General features: G+C 32.9%; 1 protein-coding gene across 1 annotated transcript in view; it reads right to left on the reverse strand.

Moving 5' to 3' along the window:
• Positions 1-5,339: 5,339 nt before the first annotated feature.
• LOC140445887 (UNC93-like protein MFSD11) overlaps positions 5,340-23,438 on the reverse strand; it is a 58,193-nt gene continuing 40,094 nt past the window's right edge. Inside the window, exons 3-7 of the mRNA XM_072538297.1 lie at positions 22,266-22,442; positions 21,619-21,896; positions 13,395-13,517; positions 9,938-10,242; positions 5,340-5,642 (exon numbers count right to left, since the gene is read on the reverse strand). Coding sequence (XP_072394398.1) covers positions 5,448-5,642; positions 9,938-10,242; positions 13,395-13,517; positions 21,619-21,896; positions 22,266-22,442 — 1,078 coding nt within the window. The 3' untranslated portion in view covers positions 5,340-5,447. The remainder of the gene's footprint in view (positions 5,643-9,937; positions 10,243-13,394; positions 13,518-21,618; positions 21,897-22,265; positions 22,443-23,438) is intronic.

A 23,438-nucleotide genomic window follows, 5' to 3' on the forward strand; every position in this document is an offset into this window, starting at 1 on the left:
TACAAATATCTGGGACACGAGATCAAAATAAACAGAGACAATCAAACAAATGAAATACAGAGGCGAATAGGCCTGACATGGGCAGCATTTGGCAAACTAAGCCATATTCTAAAAAGTTCAATTCCCATGTGTCTCAAGCGAAAAGTTTATAACCAATGTGTTTTGCCTGTACAAACTTATGGAGCAAAGACTTTAACACTCACGCAGAAATCTTCGAATAAACTAAGAGTTACACAACGAGCCATGGAACGTGCAATGCTGAATGTGAGCCTCCGAGACCACATAACAAACCGACAAATCAGGCAAAGATCAGGAGTTCAAGACGTCATCGAAAGAACCACGAGACTTAAGTGGAACTGGGCAGGACACTTAGCCAGAACACAAGATGGACGATGGACAAGACGAATTATGGAATGGAGGCCCAGAAATTATAAAAGAAGCCGAGGACGACCACCGACTAGATGGACCGACGACATAAAAAGAGTAGCGGGAAACTGGCTACAAGCGGCCCAGTGTAGAGAACACTGGAAAGAACTGAGGGAGGCCTATGTCCAGCAGTGGACGGGATTGGCTGATTGATGAAAAAAGACACGGGTCCCACAAAATAAAAGTACACTGTTTTGAAGAAATAAAGATGGTATGTTACTAGGAGACATGGTAGAAAAATTAAAAAGATGGACAGAGTATTTCGATAAATTATTAAACGATAAAAGCCAAACGGGAACAGAAATAAAACAACGAACACAAGAAACACAACAAACACACCAACAAATACGCGAACCGACAGAGCAGGATGAAGTAGAAGTAGTAAAAGACTTAAAAATAATAAAAGTGCAGGAGAAATCGGAGTGCCAGCAGAAATATTAAAAGTAGAAGGAGATATACTGCAGCAAAAGATATGTCGACTTATAAAAATTTGGAAAAACGAAAAAATTCCAGAGCAATGGAACACAGCACTCATCTGCCCAATTCACAAGAAAGGTGATCAAACTGTCTGTGAAAATTACAGATGAATCGCGCTATTAGAAGTAGTATATAAAGTATTAGCAAAAATTATACGAAGTAGATCAAAAAACCTACAAAACAGAGCTGCATAGGAGAATGCTTTCGGACAGGGAAAACATCCCTTACATACACTTCCAATAACAGCTGATGAGGTAAAACAAGCCTTAAAAATAGCAAAAAGTGGTAAAGTAGTAAGGCCATATGAGATTTATTGTGCTTCTTAAGAATACTGGACAACACATCTATATCTGTTTTGGTGGACCTGTTGAATTGTATATATAAAACTGGAATAATTTCAAAAAATTTGCTCATCTCCACCTTTGACACCGATTTTTTTTTTATTTAGGTTTACGTTTCTCGAGAACGTAGGTCACTGACAGGTACAATTTTATTACATTACATTACAAGAATATATAGTAATATTAAAATCGATAAAGACATACATTAAATATTGTTACAATTAATAATTATTAATTTCTCAACTATATTTCTTCTTCTAAATTTCCTGGTAAAGCGGTAGTTAATTAATAAGGTTTTGGAATTGATTTGGTGAGCTGAGAATATTTTGTAGGTTTGAACTCAAAAGATTCTTTTTTCTGCTATTGTTGAAATAGGGAAAGTCCACGAGAATATATCTAGCAGATAGAATGTTACCACAGTGTGTATATGTAGATGGATCTTGGGAAGTCATTAAATGTTTATGAGTTAGTCTTGTATATCATATTCTAAGTGGAAGAACAAAAATTTTGTTTTTCGTTACATGGAAGGAAAGTCAAGCTTTTTAACGGTGGGATAGATATCACGAAGCTTGGAAGGGATTTTATTCCAGTGATCTTGCAAAGACATTTGGATGACATTTTTAAAATACGACTGTAAATCTGTATGTAGTTGTATGTTTTCAGTGTCAATATTAGAAGAGGCAGCTTGTTTTACAAAGAGGTCAGTTTGTCCGTTACCAGAAATCCCTACATAAGACGGACGGAATCCAGATCATGATCATGGATACTTCCAGTGAGATTAAACTATCTTGAAAGAGTTTTGAATAGCTTGTACCAAAGGATATGGTACATACTTTTGAAGGAAGAAAGGCGTGTACATACTTTTGAAGGAATAGATAGACACTAAAGAGTCTGTACATATTGCTATTTTTTTATATCCTGGGGATAGTGAGTTTGTAGCTTGGAGAAAAAAAAAATAATTTAGCAGTATGTATGCAGCAGAAGAGCGGGAGATTGCAAGATATGGTTAAATCTGTATTTGAAGTTACAACACATCCAACAGATCTTAGAAGCATCTGTGTATACAATGTTTGCCTTAGAAATTGTGGATTTGTCTGATGCTTATCATAATCAGTTAACGAGAGATTAAAATCTGCTATCAATCTATTCCAGGGAGGTTGAGGTGAGATTAATATTGGAGTTGTGGATGAAAGAACGATATTATTCGAATATGGTGAGAGATTCTGTGGCATAGGTTAAAATTTAAAAGGAGAAGGAGAGCTTAAAAGATCATTACTTATAGTCATTTATAGGCTGGATTTTCGGTATTAGAGATTCGAGACAAATATTTCCAAAATAGTTGCCGGCTACGTAGACAGAGGGGAAGTTTATTTTATTTGTAATCACAAATTATAATTATTACTAGTCATTGAAATATACTCAAAATATTCTACATAATAAATTCTAATCGTCCTTTCACGTGGATCCCCATTCACATCCCATAGACCTTTAAAATTTATGGTGTAAACCATTCACATCTCGGGACCGCCATTCACATGTCGTAGACTTTTAAATTTATGATGTAAACCAAGTAATTCAGAGTCTCGTTCTATCTTACGTTAATATAAGGCGTTTTTTTCCGACTATGTCCTAGGTATTGTTAAAAAGGGGCCAAAGATCCTTGGTATAGAAGCTATGTGATGTATTGTTTCACGAAGAGGACGGCTAGATGAATGAAATGTAATTTTGGCATAAATCATGTGGCATAAAACATTTAGTATCTTTTGTTGGGACTCAAAACCAGATTTGGAGCAGTAAATTATTTCTGAATTCTTTGATTGTTTACCTGAATTATCTAGAATATTCAATAGATAAGTACATAAAAACCGGTTATTGTTATGATATGCAGTCTAGTCATAGCCAGTGTAAGAGTATTTTATCTAAACAAGGTAAAACAGAACAATAATGATGTTTTCGTATATTTGTACTTTGTAATCTTTATCATTCGAAGTCATTTTCTCTTTATTTATTCGGTATTCCTTCACGTCCCACTGCTTCATAAACTTTCTTCGTTTTACTATATTTAATTTTGTTTTGCACTCACATCAGTTTTGGTCTGCAACAGTCAGTCAACTTGTTGGCTGTTGCAGACCAAAATTGATGTGAGTGCTGTTTCGATTCGGGACATACCCTTCACAGCAGTTAAATCTATATTCATCGACATCAGGTCATTTAATTTAATACTTTTAAGTATGTAGTTTCCAATTTAAAACCACCTACTGCTTGGTGATGCGGTTAATAGCGCAAGTACTTCAAAGGTCACTGAAGAAGGACTGATAAGTCCGAAAACGTTCGTTCTGAACAAAAAATCAACTATTGTAATCCATTGGGATTTTTGATTTAATTTTTTATTTAAATTTTTAAATTAAAAAGAGAAGTTTTCACTGCAATGGAAAATTTTTTTAAGGTAAACCTATTTCTTTTCTTTACATTTTTGTTTAACTTCTGGACAGAACCATGGGTTCTGTCTTTAGATATTATTCTATTGCTTCTATTCCTTATTGTTCTATTCCTGTTGCTATGAACTGTTCTCGTGCAAAGGGCTTCACACGCCGCGTTTTTAATGCTTCTCTTTTAGTTTTTTCCAACTGAGATCAATTCCAACTTCCTCTGTTATTAGCATTGCTTTAATTGTTTCTTTCAATCTCTTCCCATAAAGCTCTTTTATTATCCCATAAATTCTCTTCACTAATTTTTTTCTGCTTCAGAAAATCTTAACATTGATTACATCAGTTGGTAGTAAAAGGAAAGGGCAAAATAGAGAAATCTAGAGAGAGAGAGAGTAAGAAAGAGAATTAACTAAAAAAGGGGGAAAATGGGCGAAGAGGGAGAAAAATCAATTGTTCTTGTATAAGAGGAGATATACTTATTATTATTATGATGACGGAGTGATTACGATCTTCTTCTCCGTCTCCTTTCGAAGGTTAGCGATTCAAATGGCAATTGTAGCTTTGGAAACTGCTGCACGAAAAATTTCTGCGGATCAGCGATCAAACCATCTCCTCAGGTATTTTAACCTTTGCCCTGTACTTTACCTTCCAATATGATTTTAAGTAACTCATATCTTACACCTCTTAACACATGACTCAAGTATTGTATTTCCCTCTCTTTGATTATTCTTAGTAATTTTTTTGTTTACTCATGCGCCGAAGTACCTTATCATTAGTAACTTTTTGTACCCATGAAATTCTTAGCATCCGTCTGTATATATATATATATATATATATATATATATATATATATATATATATATATATATATATATATATATATATATACATCCCAAAGGCATCTATTCTCTTTTCTGTTTCAGAGTCCATTGTCCAACTTTCACAGCCATACAGAAAAATTTAATGTAAAATCTTATAAAAATGTTTTCCTCCCTTGTTCGATTCTTGATAGGATTTCTTTTTTGGTTTATACTGGCTATTAATATTTGCTCCCAAATATTTTAAGTAAGTTACCTCTTCTATTATTTGTCCCTTGGCATACAAATGTACGTTTATTGGTGTCTGAAAATGTGAAAAACGAACATTTCGCTATGACGAATTACCGCATTTATTATATTTTTTAGTTCCTGTGCGTTGCTAGCTATTAGACAGTATAATCAGCGTGCCTGATGTTGTCTATGATGGTTCCGTTAATCTTGATTCCGCCTTGGACCTCGTCCAATACTTCTCTGAATATAGACTCCGAAAACAGATTAAATAATAGCAGTGATAAGATGCAACCCTGTCGTACTCCTCGTCGGATTCGTATATCTTCGGATTTTGTATGCTATATTTCAATAATTGTTGCCATTTGGTACATATAGTGGCTAGAATAACGACGCATTATTGCAAAAATACAACTGAGAGCATCGGTTTAAAGAGAGGTTTTGGAATATTTGAGGAGTAAGTATGTTTCAGATTAAGATAAAGTGATATATATTTTATTTTTTCTTCATAAAATAAAATCTCAAATGATGTCCAATCACGCCTTCTTTTAGTTTTATAGTTGGTTACACAAAGCTGTTACTAAAAATAAATAACACATTACGTTAATTAATTAATTAAATAAAAAATAAATTCTTTATTTCAAAAAATATTTGACATTTCTTGTAAAAAATCGTACCAAATAAAATATACAATTATAATTACATTCACTAAAAATCTTCCATTTTCCTCATTGAGAACCCGTCAGTGCTTCTTCGCTCTTCCCGCTTTTTTCAGCGGACAACAGTGCAGCTTTTTTCTTAGCGTACCATTCCACCCTAACGAAACATAACGTACCTATTACTGACATGGCTAGCAAAATGGCTAGCTGGTAATGAAGTCCAAGAGATTTGGCTGAAACGAAGGTAATAACTGCTCCAACAGACTAAAACAATTAATATCATAATAAATAACAATTAATATTGTAATAATATTATAATAAATACATATTAGTCTATAATATACTACTATAAATACATATTCCATATTCTGTCATCCAAAGTCGATGCACTAAATCAGAAAAGACGACAAAATATCTACGGGTAGTGAATCGTCAAACGGGCCATAGAAAATTCTAAAATGTTGAATTCTTGCTTCCCTATTTACTTTACATGAAAAGTCATGATATTTTTAGAGGACTCAAAAGTGTATTGAAAACAAATGTTACAATTGTTCAATTAAACAGTCAAAAATTTTGCAAAAATATAATACATTTAACAGAGTATTTTTGTAAAAGTTAGACCACACGTGATGCAGAATGTGAAAAACGGTTTGCGTTTGGTCACAATAAAGTTAGATAGGTTAGATATTAACAATATTTGAATTGTCAATATTTTTATTTTATGATTTATTATTTAAAAAACAATAAAGTTGATAAAATGTACTCCGTTATGGAGAAAGTAGCAATAATAAACATGTTTCATTCAGGTGATAGTGCGCTCACTATCAGTCCTTTATTTAGTGTAAGATATCCCAATAGATCAATTCCATCAATTGTCATTAAACAATTCAAAGGATTTTAAATAAGTTTGAAAATACTGGGATCGTGCTTCCTAAGTGTACAAACAATATTGCTGAAGAAACAAGAAATTTAGAAAATCAAAACGAAATCAATGTATTAACAGCAGTAGTTGAAAATCCTATAAGTTCTCGAAACATTGCAGACCAGTTTGAAATTAATAATTCTACAGTATTAAAAATTTTGAAAAGAAATAAATTCATGTTAAATAAATGTCATCAAGAACTAAGAGGAGAAATTTTAGAGAGGGCTGGCTAATGCAGATAGAAAATGTTTGAAAATGAAAAACATTTTGTTTAGCGATGAATGTACATTTACCTACATTAAATAATGATAATGTTCAAATCAAATTTTTAAATTTATAGGATTTGGTCGACAAGAAAACCTGATGATATTATTGAAAACAATACTCAATATCATCGAAAAATAAATGTCTGGTTAGAAATATTCATCATCATCATCAACCTGTATGCATCCACTGCTGGACATAGGTTTCCCTTAGCTCTTTCCATCTGTCTCGCTCTTGTGCGGCTTCAGGTGGTTAGTCCATCTAGTTGGTGGGCATGTCATCTGCAAATCTCAAATGACTGAGCTTCTCTCAATTTATGTTGATACCATGCTCATTCAGATGTGCCTTCTTAGAAGTATGTTCTAAAAGTGTCGTGAATAGTTTTGGAGAGACGGTGTCTCCTTGCGTACTCCTCGCTGTTTAAATTCAAATATGGTTGTATAACCTAATCAATACATTTTGTCCTCCCTCTATTCCTACGATCCCTATAGTACCGCTCGGGTTCGGGGAATGCATCCCGCTAATCACAAGAGCGTGAATCGTTAAGAGGGACAGACGCAACTCGACAGTGAAAACCAATGCACTCATATTGAATTTGTTTTGTTCGTTGTTTGGTGTAAATCATGGTAATTAGCTCATCAATAAGCGGTAAGTTCACCTAGTTTTACCTGAACCTATAAATTGTTTTTGATTGTTTATAGCAACCATTTAAATTTTGATAATTATTTGCACCTATAAGTAAACGTTAATTCATCTCGCCAGGGCTATCGAAGGAAATACAGTTGGTGTTAATTTAATTATTATTAATTCTCGTAATAATTCATTGTTTGTTTAATTCGCCACACTCGCTGTATACAGAATTTATTTGTTTCTTGTTCAGATAGTCTTACGCTAGCTGTGGCATTTTGGTAGATATATTTGATTATGTTAGTATAGCGATAGTCTATTCGGCATTCTGTCAATGCCTTTAACATTTTCTGATGGCTTATAGTTTCGAATGCTTTCTCGTAGTCGACAAATATTAGTGCCAATGATTTGTTGTATTCTGCACACTTCTCTATCAGGTTCTTTATCACTAGTAGGTGGTCGTTCGTGATGTATCCCGATCTAAATCCAGCTTGTTCTCTAGGCTGATAGAAGTCTAATTAAGCGTCCAGTCTTTTTTTGATAATTTTTGTGAAAAGTTTATATATGTGTAAAAGCAAACTGATAGGACGGTAGTTTTTTAGATCTGGTATGTCTCCTTGCTTGTGTAATAAAATAATAACTGCATTGTTCCATTGAGTTTTTCTTTGGTAGATGCATTCGGTGAAAAGCTTGGTCAAAGCCTAGATAATTTTATTTCCACCTAGTTTGATCGCTTCGATCACTACTCCGTCATTGGCAGGGGATTTGTTATTTTTCATTTCTAAAAGTGCCGTTTTGAATTCGTATTGAGTTATTTCTGGCATTAATTCTGCTCTCTGGTTTGTGACTTTGGGCATGGGCGGATCTTGCTTTTCGTCGGTGCTCTCATACATTTCGCGATAAAGGACTTCGACAACCTCAAGGATTTTGGTTCTATCAGTATGAATGTTTCCATCTTTGTTTTTTATTTTGTACATATTTTTGTTGCCTATGTTGTTCGTATTTCGTCTCAAAACTTTTAAACTTTTGTTTTCTTAAATTATTTTAGTTATTTCTCTTGTTTCTTTTAGAGCCTTCGTTATGCCATCATTTGCTTGATGTACATCTTCTATTTTATCTTGCAAGTCTTGTATAGGTTAGGAATATTATACGTACGGAACACACAAGATTACTGGAACATTTTTCTATGAGAAAAATTGATATTCAGAAAAGTTTTTGAACTAGCTACAAGAAGAGTTTTCACCGAGACTTCCAGAAGTAACCCCAGATAAAGAAAAAATTTGGTTTCAAATGGATGAATGCCCTGCGCACAATAGTAGGGAGGTTAAGGAATTCCTTAAAAACAGATTTATTAATTGTTTGATTGGACTTAACTGTAACATTAAGTGGTCTCCAAGATAGAGAGATCTAGCTCCAAATGATTATTTATCTGGGCGCATCTAAAATCCAAAATGTATTCTGCCCAAAAATGTATAGATATTGAAGGATTAAAAATGCGAATTAATGAAGAGTGTGCTAATGTTAGACGAGAATTTTACAATCGATTGAAATACTGCTTAGTACAAAATGGCCGATTTTTTGAACATTTGTTATAGTTTTTTAATAAAAATGTACAGTTAAAATTAGGAATCACGGCCTCAGTATTTTCAGTATAACCTAGAATTGATCTATTAGAATTTCTTACCCTAAATAAAGATCTGACAGTGCTCGCACTATTGCTGATTTTTCCTCAACTGAGTACATTTCATTAAGTTTATTGCTTTTTAAACAATAAATCATAAAGTAAAAACAATGACAATGCAAATACTGTTAATATCTAACTTCATCGTGAAACCGGCGCAACCCGTTATACACATTCTGCACTACGTCTGGCCTAACTTTGACAACAATACTCTGGCAAATGTATTATATTTTTATATTTTTGCAAAATTTTGGAATGTGTTTAATTCGTAGAACAATTTCAACACTTGTTTTCAATAAAGTTTTCAGTCCTCTACAAATAGTATCTCATGACTATATTAATAAGACTTTTACAACTCAACATTTATTCAAGAACGACTATGTATTACCTAAGCTCTGATGTCACATTGGGCTGGGATTTTAAAAACCTTTCCAAACATTTCTAGTTTGTGTGTATTTGTCCCATTAGAAGTTGGAAATATTGGTTTTTTTTTTTAATTGTTTGAAGAATAAATAAGAACTTTTGGTTTTGAATAGTCATTCTGTGCGATTGGTATTATTTGTTGTTCATGAATTTTTGAGGTAAGAATATCAAAGTATTAAGATATTTACTATGAATTTTCATATTTTAAGGTTATGTTATTGTTTTAGACCCAGAAACATTTGAATTCCAGTCGGCAAACGAAGTAATGATGAGAAATTCCCAAATCGTTTATTTCAAAATAGATGAAATATCTAAGGAAACTATAAAATAAAAGATCGGACAATATGTTATAACAACAAAAGCGTTATGGTATCATCAACGTACCCAAAAGTTACAAAAAAAAATTTGACGACGAAACAACAAAAAACAGAAGTAAACAAGTTCAGAGTTCAGAAGTATGGCGATGATCTATATATTATCATCTACTCAAATTAAAACAAATAATTAAACTATCTATTATTCATGACCAAATTTAGTTTACTCTTTCAGATATACAACAATTTCTTTTGTTTTTCTTTGTGTATTTAGTCTATTAATTATCGATGCTGAGTTCTCTATTGTTCGTTAAGTTAAAAAACTTACCTGGCTAAATTTAAATATGGCAAAAGCTGGAGCGCTATTATCAGAGTACACGGTTCCCAAAAGTGAGAATATCTGAGTATTATAAATAGAGTCTCCCAATCCTAGAAGGAATGAGCAAAATATAGCTAAAATGGCGTTGCTGGTTATGATAGCCTGATCATCAGTGTCTGCAAATGGCGAGTTGTTAGGTAAATTCAAAAATATTAGTACGAATGCGAGGATATGTAACAGGAATCCAGTGCTTACTACGGGATCTCTTCCCCATTTCACTGTTTTGTGACCGAATATTCCGAAAATTCCACCACCTACAAACAAAAAATACATTTTATTTGATTATAAATAATACTTTTCATAAAAAAGTGCACACTCGTGTGCCCAAGTTTCCATGTGCCACTCGAATAATAATTGAGTGGTACAAGTAGTTAATTCAATTTGGTTTGTAAAAGGCTGTTTTATTTTTCGGTGAAATGTTTTTAACATCAAACACTCAAACGAAAAATAATTTCTGTTTAACAGCAGATAAATTACGATCAGTGCATAAATATTATTAAATTTTTTAATATAAAACCCATATATACATTTTTAATTAGAGAACAATTAAAAAGCTCTTCAAGTATTTTACTAAACTGTACCGATTTTAAAAATAAATCTTGTAAAAGAGAAGATTACCAAACATTGAAACTTCAGTTGAAAGTTGAAAAGTATCAGAGCAAGGACTGATCCTTCGGGTACTCCATTATTTAATTTCCTCTGTTTGCTTATGCCATTTCCCTTGAGTTACCTGGAATATCGATCAGAGAGCATGTTGTTTATTAGTTTCAATGTTCTTTGGCACGAAATTAGTTTGGTCAGCTTATATAGGAATCCCTCCTTCCATACTGTGTCGTAGACAGCTGTCAGATCCACAAAAACTGTAGCTGTCTTCTGATGCTTTTGTAAACCGGTTTCTGGACTAGGTATGAAACCTGCTTGTTCGAGTGGGCTATTTTCAAGAATTTATGGGCCTATTCTGTTTTAGATAAGTCGTTCCAATAGTTTATAGTAGCAGCTGAGAGGTGCTATTGGACGATAGCTTTTAGTTTGTATTTTAAATTCTGTACTTACGATTTACAACCATCGTTGTATTTATTCCATGTATTAAGCCACACATATATACATGTATATTTTATATATATATATATATATATATATATATATATATATATATATATATATATATATATATATATATATATCTAAATAAATACCAGTGGATCAATCGGGAAACATGACATACGATACATGATCATACATATACACACGTTTGCTCATGCACGGTCACACACACAAACATAAAATACGCACATACATATCTACACCATGGCCAATCGGCATTTCACCTGATACCCGCACCACAACTGACTCTAGGCCAGTAAGTGAACGTGAAATACGGCGATACCGTGTAATTTTCCGTGTCACCACCGAATGCCATGGAAATTTCGATTTAGGTTTTACTTACCCTCCACTACGCTTTTGGACTTATGCCGTTGGTTGCTTTTTAATTTTTAGGGGTGAAAACTACCCATAATAGAAAAGAATCGTCTAATTGTAAATTCAAGTAGTTTACAATTATTTAATTATACTATTATTATATTTAAATTTAGATTTCTTTACTAAACAGTTGTGTTTTTGAAAAATGAACATTTATTCACAATTTATCCATTTGTGGGTGGCTTGGGTATCCAAGGGGTGGCTTTCACCCCCCAATTAAAATCAACCCTGGGATCAAGTCCAAAAGAGAAGTAAAGAGTTAGAGGAATCTAAATCCAAATTTTCAAGCAAATCATACGTGCGGATACTATGATGCTCCCCAATACTAAGATATAACACCATTGTGCTTAGGGGATGCAAGGTATAGGAGAAACATTTTTGTCTAAGCGATGACCCAGAAAAGTGGAGCTCAAAGACCAAAGGTACAAACACGTTGAAGGAGGAACAATCGGCTCACCACTGTCACCGTTAATAGGAAACCTTTTTATGCACCGTTAATAGGAAATATAAACATGAGTAATAGGAACAGCAGGACATAACATAAACCCAAAACTATGGTTTAGGTACGTTGACGATATCTATCAAAACGAGTTTTAAAGAATAACAAAATAGCGATTGTGTTTAACACCGACAAAACAATTTCAACCATATTAGCATCCGTCAAAGAAAAGTTGGCAGGAGTAGGTATACAAGATCCCTTATGAGAATTGCGACAAATCGAAGAATACAGGAAAGACAAAAAGAACATCGAAATGTCGTCGAAAGAAAAGAGAAAACGTCCTCTATAAAACAATATGTCATAAGCACAGGATATAACATAAAGTTGAATCAAACAATCTCCTAGCTTACATTAAAAATAGGACAAAGTGTGTTATAAAGGAAGCAATAGAAATTGAAAAACATTCAAAACAATTTAAATACACGAGATGATGCCCAAAAACTTCCAACTGCATGGAAATCAACTCTCCAAAAAAAAAAAGAAAAATTAAACACGCAATAAACTGGCGAATAGTCCCCGCCCACAGGATCAATCACAAGAAGTGCTAACGCTACGCTTTTTTATTTTTATAAAATCGGTTCGAACACTCTGAAACAAGCAAATAATTCAAAATATAAAATTGTTTTGTTAGTGGCTGAAACAGAATAATGTCCATAAAACAAATTTTGAAACTTCTTTTTATATGTAAAGGTAGGCTTCCACTACTCCACTACTCGTGTATTTGGCAAATATTATTTGTCACTTGCCTATATTTGCTATATTATTTACCATGTTGTGGGAGTGGTTCACTCAGCTATTACTTGTACAATTACAACTTGTTACGATTGTCGGTAAAAATGCCAAAAGTTAAAGGGATTTCAATTATTTGCGAATTTGACAATTTCATACTTGCCGATGCACTCCCACTACTAGCCGACTTCGTCGCAATTCGCAATTAATTTCTGGCAGTACTCGGTAGCGCGAGCGTGGCGGGGTTTTTAATGTTGCGAATTCTAGCGTTTTGTTTTACTTGCAAAGTACCCCAATATTGGCGTACTTGTCAAATACACGAGTAATGGGAGCGCTGTACTTGAAGTTGAGTTGGTGTACTCAAATATTGGTGTACTTGCCAAATACATGAGTAGTGCGAGTCTTCCTTAAGAGGAGTCACAACAAAAGAAAAGTGTATGATATCACTCGAAAATAAAAAAATTCAGAATATATTGTACGCAGTGACAGAAAACGAAGATTCACAAAAAACAAATGATCACGAAATCCTTTTGCTCAGAAAAATGATTTCTGATTTGCAAATTTATATAACAAATATGAGATTAATATGGCAAATAAATTTTGCTTTTATTTTATTACATTTCACAAAATTTTAGAATAACTATAAAATAAAGAATCATTTTCTACAGATATTATTTGTAAACTTATCTGTTTACTTACCTAGAACCTCTCCTAGTCCCATAAATATACCAGATATCCCTACAAGTTCTTTACGATTTTCAAAATTTTTGGTGAATCCAAGGCATGAACTATATATCGCACTGAAGAATCCCAACTCCAAACCTTAAAAAATTAAGATGATTATAAAAATGAAATCTTCATTAAAGAAGAATTACATACTATCATTATTTTTTTGACAGGTATTCTAAAGTTAAAATTAATTTCATGTAATCAAATAAATTACACTACACAAGGACAAACAGTTTAAATTTTTTTAAAAAAGGTGAAGCTACATTATGGTTGGCATCAGGAGAGAGAATCATCCTATGTCCAGCAGTGGACGCAAAGGGCTGGGTGATGATGATGAATAGAAATGCCATAAGTAAATACTCTCGGAGTGTGTTTTATCTAAAACAAAATATTTAATTTATTGCAGTGGAGGATGTTCTCAATTTAATAATAGATATTTATTTGCTTGTTCAACAGTCTGTCTAAACGGTAACTCGAAGTATGTGCTCATTGTTGAATTAGTCCCTATGCCTTTGCTGAAATTCCTAACTGAGCGAAGATCTTCGTCTCGTTTAAGAGCTTATGGTCTGTTAATACTTATTAATCGTTGTAATCATTCTTAGGAGGTAGAGCCAACTTCCCTGCGTTTACTGGTTTTTCTTTAAGCGAAATTCTTGGTAGTCCGTCTCCCTCTGTTCTCCTCATGTAAATATATCGTTAACGTGGTATTTCTTTCCACTCTTACTACATTTGGCAGCCGGCATTGCGTTCTCATCTGTTCCTGTCCTACTAGGTTCTTTCTGGCCTTAACTTTTTTATTAGTACTGTATATGCATGGTATTATGCGAATGTTCCTCTCTCTCCCCTCAGTGAAAACTGATTCAGTAAAATCACTCCATTTTCTTACCACAAACACGATGAATTAATCTTATCGATGTTACAGTACAAGGATAAACCATGGCCGGTTATAAGTAGCGCCCCCTAATTGTCCACAATATTTCTACAGTTTAGAACACTTGATTGCATTCCTTTAATTGTGCTCAAGTGATGACTATATTAGAACAGTGCCGTATTAAGGGAGTAATGGAGTTTAAAAGTAAACTACATAAAACTATTTTAAAAGCTCAACTTCATGAGGTAATCTACAATGTATTTCAATATATGGAGGAAGAAAAAACTTCAAGGCGACTTAAAATTTCTACTTAAGTTGTACGACGATAAAACATCGTAAAATATCTTACTTGGGAGATGTGTTGAGGGGACCCAGATACAAATAAAATTCCTAGCTAAAAATATAAGGGAATGTTGTGGAATACCAGACGCCCACCGCTACTATATTTAGACAGGCTGAAGGGGGTGTTCTGGTCTCCTTACGACCATAGAATTGGATATTTGATCGCGGGCGTGCAGCTTTGCATATGCCACCCGAAGAAGAAGAATAGTGAAGTATTTGTAACTTTTGCATTTGTTTATATGGTAGCTGTACGTAATAATGAGAACGATAGCGTTCTTTGTTCTCCTTAGTCCTTATTAACTCGTTGGTGCTATTAAGCATCGCGTTGAATTTCTGCTTTGTTGTGCTTATATTCTAAGAATTTCCCATCCCAGAATACCAAGACAAATTCTTGAATGGCAACCAAGAGGTAGGCGGAGACCAGGAAGGCCTAGAAGAAGTTGGAGAGAAGAAGTTGATAAAGAAATCAGAGAAAGAGAACTGGAGGACGATCTATGGAACGATAGAATGAGATGGAGATTGGAAATCGGAAGACGTCGAAGAACGTTGTAAACCGACATTATATATATATATATATATATATATATATATATATATATATATATATATATATATATATTTCCCATCGTAAGCTGCTCTCCGAGTTTATTTGTCATTTTTTGCTTGTTATTTCAAGTCCTGGACGGTGTAGAATTATTTGTTCTGTTTCTTCTTCAATGTATTATATAAATCTGTTGTCTGTAGTCTGTTGAGGAGTATCAAAATACAAATTTTTTATTTAGTTCATTGGATTTGCAATAAAAAAACATTTTGTATTTACACGTACCCGGCCTTATCAAATCAGCGAGACAGAAGGATTTGTTAGTCATTTGCTGACATATGTAGACTATAGAAATTGACTTGTATTTACAATGTTTCAACCCAACCTGGGTTAAATTATAATTCTGAAGTTATTAAATAAAGGACGAAAAAGTAGCATCCATTTTTTGAAAGTGCAACATGGAGAATCGGTTGGGTTAGCGTAGCACACCACATGGCGATCCTGTCTATCGAATAAAAATCTTCAAATCCAAAAAGAAAATATAAAAATGGTAATTAAAAACTGGAAATGGAGATAAAAAAATGTACAGAACCTACTGTTCTCTGCGTTAAATGGACGACGTGTTCTCGGTATGGAAGAAGCTTCGATGCCACATCTGGATTTCTGGAATCATCGGGACTACATCTACGTCAGGACACACCCAATCTCGGTCCCAATACATGGAAGGTGCAAGTGAGGACAAATGCGTATTTAAAATATATTTAGTTAAGTTTTTTTGTCCCTATTTAACAACTAACGGGTAAAATAATTTAAGTTTAATTTAACGTAACTACATTAAGTTTTTTCATTGCTTTTAAAAATCTAGAGTGTATTTAGATAATATTTTAAATACGGGTAGATAGTTACATATAAACAGACATCTCTTCGCACCTGTTATTGGTGTCCTCTTGCTATTTCTTTTATCGGTATCTTATTTTGAGACAGTTCTATTGGTACATATTAATTTCAGAATTAAGTATATTGTAGCAGGACCCTTATCTGGCGGAGGAAAGCGATGGATAGGGACGACTGGAGAGAAATTCTTAAGGAGACTAGGACCCGCGCATGGTTTCAAAGCCAGAATGATGATGATGACTATTATCTGAGAATTCGGGCTTTTCTTGCTCGCTATAAGTTTGTTTAGATCTTGCGTTTTCTCAGTTTTCTTATTTATAATGTCTATCATCATCATCATCATCATGCAACCTCTTCTGTCCACTGCTGGACATAGGTCTCTCCCATTTTTCGCCACTCTTCATGGTTCTGTGCTTCTTGTTGCCATTTCTTGGACATTCGTCTAATGTCGTCCATCCAGCGTGTTGGTGGTTGTCCTCTGCTGCGTTTGTCTTCTCGTGGGCGCAGTCAATTAGTTTTCTGGTCCATCTTGTGTCTTTCAGTCTCGCTATGTGACCTGCCCAATTCCATTTCAGCTTGGCTATACGTTCGACGACATCACTGATACCTGTTCTTTTCCTTAAGCCTTGATTCCTTATTTTGTCTTTTTTTGTCACGCCGAAAATTGATCTTTTCATGTGCCTTTGTGCCACTCGCATTTTTAGTGCTGTTTTTTTTTGTGAGCGTAACAGTTTCTGCTCCGTATGTTATAATAGGAAGAACTCATTGGTCAAATGTCTTCCGTTTCATAGCTATCGGGATGTTGCTCTTAAAGATGTCTCTTAGTGAAGATGTCTCTTAGGAGTTTGAATATAAGTATTTGGTCCAAAGATATCTGATTTTCTTGACAGATGTAGTTTCTAGTTCTCATAGATGGAATGTGTTTAATATTAGTTGTTTTCTTTTTGTTCGTCAATTAACATTTTTTATTATTATATCTCTATTCTAATTTTTAACTTTTAAAGCGATTAAATAATGATGAAATAAATTATCATGTTAGGAATATGTTTCATTAGGTAAATACTATTTAATATTTATCTAATAATACTTTAATAATATTTAATAATTACTTATTTAATGACACGTTAAACCCAATGTTTCAACTGCAAAGCTATTATTGTTTACCAAAGGTATTATCTTATTTTTATGATTTTTCAGACCTTGTTTACACAGTCAAGTTTAAATGGAGTGGCACAAAATTTTTAGTACACTTTTAGGACACTTGTAGCGCCCATATTGCTGAAGCTAGATCTGTGAAGTTGACTGTCATTTTTTCTTCAAATCACCATGGATGTAGCAGAATGTAGATGAATGTAGCGTACACTCCGTCCAAATGATAAAATTGTTTTATCAAAATGAGCGCTTTGTTCGGGAAATGTTCCGCATCCTTCGCCCATTTTACGGCTGCCATAATCGTCCTACCTAAATTACTATTAGCAGATGTATAAATTTGAGTCCACTGGTTCAGTGTAAACAATCAACCAACACAAATACGTCTACGAAACGCAAGATCTACTGAAAACATCGCCGTTGTCCGTTGGAGTTTACAGAAGAGTCTAATGAAGTCGATTATACGCATCTCCCAAAAATTCGGTCTTTCACTCGACAGTTTACAATTTTGCGTCATGACTTGGACCTGCACCCATGGGCGCCGCCAGATATATAATGTGAACAACAGATTTGCTTTAGGTACTTCAGAAGTACTTTTTCTACTAATGCATTACGCTTTCATTACCAAAAACAAGAATCACACTCCCGCTTTCACACGCTGTCAAAACAAAACTACGCTTCAATTGAAATTATGACATTGGCGGTCTACGAGAATGTATTACCGATAGTAGATTCCACAAGGAAACTAAGTTCCTGTGTTTGGCTGTATACCATATATTAAAAATTTTGAATAAAATCCTTTGTATAAAAAGGTATATAAAAAACCCAGTTGGGCTATGTTAAATTGGCAAAACGTTTTCGGAATAAGTATTCCATCATCAGTACCAAGTTAATACATGGATGTAGCCACTAAATATGGGGTTACAAACCCTTTAAAAATTGCTAATTGAAATTTAGTTTACATAATGTCTGTTTTACAATTTAGATGGTAAAGTTACCGTTGGATTGGTAACATGGCGACATATGACTCTGCAATAAGTTGCAAGTCCTGAGACGGTATGTCTACGAGGACTTCAATAAAGCAACTCAGTTGCTTTATTGAAGTCCTCGTAGACATACCGTCTCAGGACTTGCAACTTATTGCAGAGTCATATGTCGCCATGTTACCAATCCAACGGTAACTTTACCATCTAAATTGTAAAACAGACATTATGTAAACTAAATTTCAATTAGCAATTTTTAAAGGGTTTGTAACCCCATATTTAGTGGCTACATCCATGTATTAACTTGGTACTGATGATGGAATACTTATTCCGAAAACGTTTTGCCAATTTAACATAGCCCAACTGGGTTTTTTATATACCTTTTTATACAAAGGATTTTATTCAAAATTGATAGTAGATTCCTCTTGAGATATATATATGTATATATATATATATATATATATATATATATATATATATATATATATATATATATATACTTATCGGAGCGCCTACTAAATAACTATTTTACTTTTATTTTTGCTTTATCGAATGATTTTTCCAATATAGCTAAATATACTCTCATATGGATTTGATAATTCGATATATGGACTTGATAACAATTATTTTGTACATTGAAATAATGAATAAAAGTTCATATTGTTTGAATCTAATACATTGATAGATTAAATTTTATCTATTATTTACGTGTATAAGTCATGCTAAGCCCTAAATATTTATTGTTAAATTATTACAATAATATTTTCAACCAAATATATATGTATTTAGCTTTTGTATAGATAGAGCTAGAAAAATTGGATGAGATGATAACAAGTGTTGCATCAGATTTTTAGGGAAAACTACAAGGTAAGATTCTATGGCGCTTAATGTATGCTGATGATGAATAGAATAGAATAGAATTTATTTAATCAATATACAAAAATAGTTTTGTTTTTGACAAGTCAAAGGAATAGTGACAATACATATAAAATTTTTGGCAAATTTAAATATTACAAACATGTATATATTTAATAAAAACAATTAAAAAAAACGACAAACACACTTAATGGAATTATAAAAAACATGAAATATAATTATAATAGGCAACTACCCTGACCAAACTAGTACTATTGTGTAAAAGCTGTACTTAGGTACTCTTTTGAATAGAAACAAAGTTTCAAAAAGTGTGATTTGATTTTAAGCTTAAACGATAACAAGTGAAGACTTTCTACTTCATCTGGCAAAAAGTTATACAAACCAACATCAGTCGAATTTTTTATGCTCTTTGTCAACCTAAAACGTTGTGCTCTAATAGCCTCTCTAGATCTTGTATCGTGATCATGGACGTTGCAGCTTATGTTAAAGTTACCTTTGTTGGCATGAATTTCAATCAGCGTCTCATATATATAGAGTGAAGGTAGTGGCGTAATACCTAAATCCAGAAATAAAGGTTTACTGTGTACCCTATACTGCTCTTGCAAGTATCCTCACTACACTTTTTTGTAATTTAAAAATTCGATCTGCGTAAGAAGAATTATCCCAAACAGTTATTCCGTACTGTAAATGGCTATTGTATCATGCAAAGTAGCACATTATAAGAATACTTTTAGGAATAATATAAACTAAGTTGCGTATTAAAAATATACTTGTAGCAAGTCTAGAACTTAAGTAATCTATATGAGTACGCCAATCCAAATTATCATCTAGAAAGATTCCTAATAGTTTAACACTAGTTCTTGAGATATACTTCCAATCAGAACTAAAAACCAAATTCTGATTTTTCTCTTCATTTAGCTTTAGCCCATTATGTGCAAACCAGTTTTTTGCTTTCTGGGTATCACTATCTATTTTAATTTTTAAATTATTCTGATTAATATCAGTATTTATGAGAATTGTATCATCTGCAAAGCAAACACATTTTATGGGAAAAGTGTAGTGAAATAAATCGTTCAGATAAATAAGAAACAAAGTGGGTCCTAATATCGAACCTTGAGGTACACCATATTCGACAGTGTTAAACTCAGAATATTATTAAGAAAAACTGCCTGTTTTCTATTTGTTAGGTATGATCTAAACAGATTAAGAGTGTTTCCCCTAATACCGTATTTATGCATTCTTTACAACAGTAATTCATGCGAAACAAAGTCAAAAGCTTTGGATAAGTCACACAATGTCAAAGACACAAAATGACTTTCCTCCAAGCCATCAACTATATCTCTCACAATTTTCTGTATAGCTAGTGTAGTGCTACACTTTTTTCTAAAGCAATATTGATTACAGTGAAGTATTTTGTGTTTTTCTAGATATTCTACCAAACGAACATTTAGAATACTCTCAAAAATTTTGCCGAAAATGGGAATGATTGAGATGGGACGATAATTTCCAATTTCATCTAAAGCATCCTTTTTGAACACTGGTAGCACTTTTGTTACTTTTAAAACATCTGGAAAAATCCCTTCAGTAAGACAATTATTATAAAGTATAATTAATTTGTCAATAATTATATCGATTGTTTCCACAATTATTTTTTTGTTTAAGAAATAAAAATCCGTGCAGTGTGAATTTTTCAATCTATGCAAAACATTCCTGATTTCAGTATCACTAACACGTAATAAAATTAAAGATTCGCAAGGAGAGTGTACAACTTTCAAAAAATCTGGTGCTACATTTTCATTTATAGAATTAAAAGAACTTCTAATATGTTTAGCCACTGAAGTAAAGTAATTATTGAAATCGTTTGATGTAATCGCTCTTGGACAGACTTTTTTATTTTGAAATTTATTTCTGTGATAATTTATAACTTTCCAACTATCACGAGATATATTTTCTGAATTGGAAAAGAAATTCTCACAAGCCAGTTTTTTCTTTAATGATATTGTTGATTTATAGTGCATCTTAAATTTTTTATACTCACTGTATTCCTTTGTAACATCAGCAATTATCTTGACTGTGGAAAGATTTTCTCGCATTTCTATTCATTATCAAACCAGGAAATTGGAGCTTTACCATGAGTACGTGATTTTTTTAATGGAAAATTAATTTCAGTTAACTTTACATATATTTCGGTAATATATAGCTAATTCTGTTGCTGTTTTGAGAGAAACAACTGAAGCGCCAAAAGTAGAAATTAGATCACGGAAACTGTTTAATTCATTAGAAGCTTTTTTGAAATCAATGTTGAAATCTCCAATTATTGATGTAGTGTTAGTAGGAAATACTGAAAGATATTTAGAACAAAAACTGGAACAGTAAAGACAAGCCTTTGAGGAAAAATCTTTAAAAGTTAATAGTCAGAGTGAACTTAAAGAAGAATCTTGGTTTTGAATTTTAACCATAATAACAATCGCAGTTGTTTCACCTTAATAGACCTTTCTAGTTCAATTTTACACAGAAAACGTAATGAAAACAACTTACCTGTATACAAAAATGCGAAATTGAGCAAAAACATCCTCATCGTGAAAAACAGTCTCACTGATCCGAGAAAAGCTTCCACTGGGCCTTGTGGCTTCGCTTCTTCTACTTCCTCTTCCTCATCTTCTTCTTCTTTAAACGCTTTCGGTAGCACGAATAGAACTATTAGTCCAACAACGCCAACTGCAGCCAACGTGGTGATTACGAACGTTCTTGTGCTCTTGTCAACTTCTGTCTTTCCTTTAAAAGCAAAGAAGACGAACGTATTTCCAACAAACATACTGGAAGAGAATGAGTATGCAAGAGATGATAAAGGAATGTATAAGTCGGTTAAAATGTATGGTTTTAAATACTTTTAAAAATAAATAAACAATGCGAAAGCCTATAGAAATTATGATATTTTTTTCATTGCTTTTACGTATATGATCACATGATGCTTCTACATATTAATTAGGAAAATAGTGATCAGATACGTAATCTTACAAATTACGATGACATTACGATTACAAATGAATGCTAAAATAAAAATTGGAAAAGAATATTCGTTCAAAAATACACTTCAATACATAATTTTTAGTTTAATATTTTTTTAGGTAAAGTAATAGTATCCAATGGTATATATACATGTATGAGCACTAAAAAAATATTACCTTAACTGAAGTAACGCCCAAAATATTCCCGAATTTCTTGTTATGTGCTTCTTCGTAGAGTTTAAAGTTAGATAATTGCCTTGTCCAGTCCAAATCATAGCGGCTCCTATACCCAATAAGGCACTGCATAAATACATTCCCCATGCTTTTGGAGCTAGGAACTGTAGTATGAAGGAGCTGGAAAATAAAAAGAGTGTGTTATGGAAGATCTAAAACGATATTATTTTAATTATTATTAGTTGAATTTAATATTGCGCTGCATTTCGATTTGGCAAAGTTGCAGTTGGTCTAAAACAGGCATTTGGTCTTTTGACTTTGGGTTTATTCATTGTAATGAAAACATTTTTTTAATAACCGTTTGGTCGGTTTAGTCAACTAAACTAAATTTATACCATTTTCTTAGAATATTCAATCAGGAAATACTCCTTTTTCTTATACTGTTTTCCCATTATAGTTTTAGTAATGCACACATTCATCATTTTCTTTTTCCTTTTTCATTCTTCTGAGGACCTCAGCATTCGTTACTCTGTCTACCCAACTCATTTTTAATATCTTTATGTGGGCCCACATCTCAAATCCATCAAGTGGGTCATTTATACCTTTCTTTAAAATCCTGCCATCCATTTTATAGCAGCACGGAATACACATATTAGCGTAATATTTCTACTTTGAGTTATAAAACAAAGTTAACGTTTGCATAGCGATTTTTTTATTTTATTGAATATCGCTGTAGTTTGTCCTATTATCATCCTTATTTCTTCTATTATATTCGTTATTTTCATTAATATTCGTACCAAGATATCTGTACTTTTAAACTTTTTCTATTGGTATTCAATCTTTCTTATTGTTTCATGTCATCTTTTAACAATTCTTGTATTATCTTTTAGTTTATATCAATCAAGGAATTCTTCTTCTTTCAGTACCTTGTCCAATTATCGAACGTTGGCGATCATATTGGCAATTTTAACTTCGTTTACGGCAACTCGTAAACAGATTAACGGATGTCTCTTGATACTATTCTCAGAAATTTTGGAACCAGTATGTTCTTCTTCGGCCTGTGCCTCTTTTTCCGGCGATCTTGACCTGTATTACGAACTGTAGAAGTTATATCTCTCTGGATGTCTCATTATATGACGAAAATATTGTAACTTTCGAATTTTTATTGTTTTCGTT

This window comes from Diabrotica undecimpunctata, chromosome 7, assembly GCF_040954645.1.
Source record: "Diabrotica undecimpunctata isolate CICGRU chromosome 7, icDiaUnde3, whole genome shotgun sequence".
Lineage (NCBI taxonomy): Eukaryota > Metazoa > Arthropoda > Insecta > Coleoptera > Chrysomelidae > Diabrotica > Diabrotica undecimpunctata.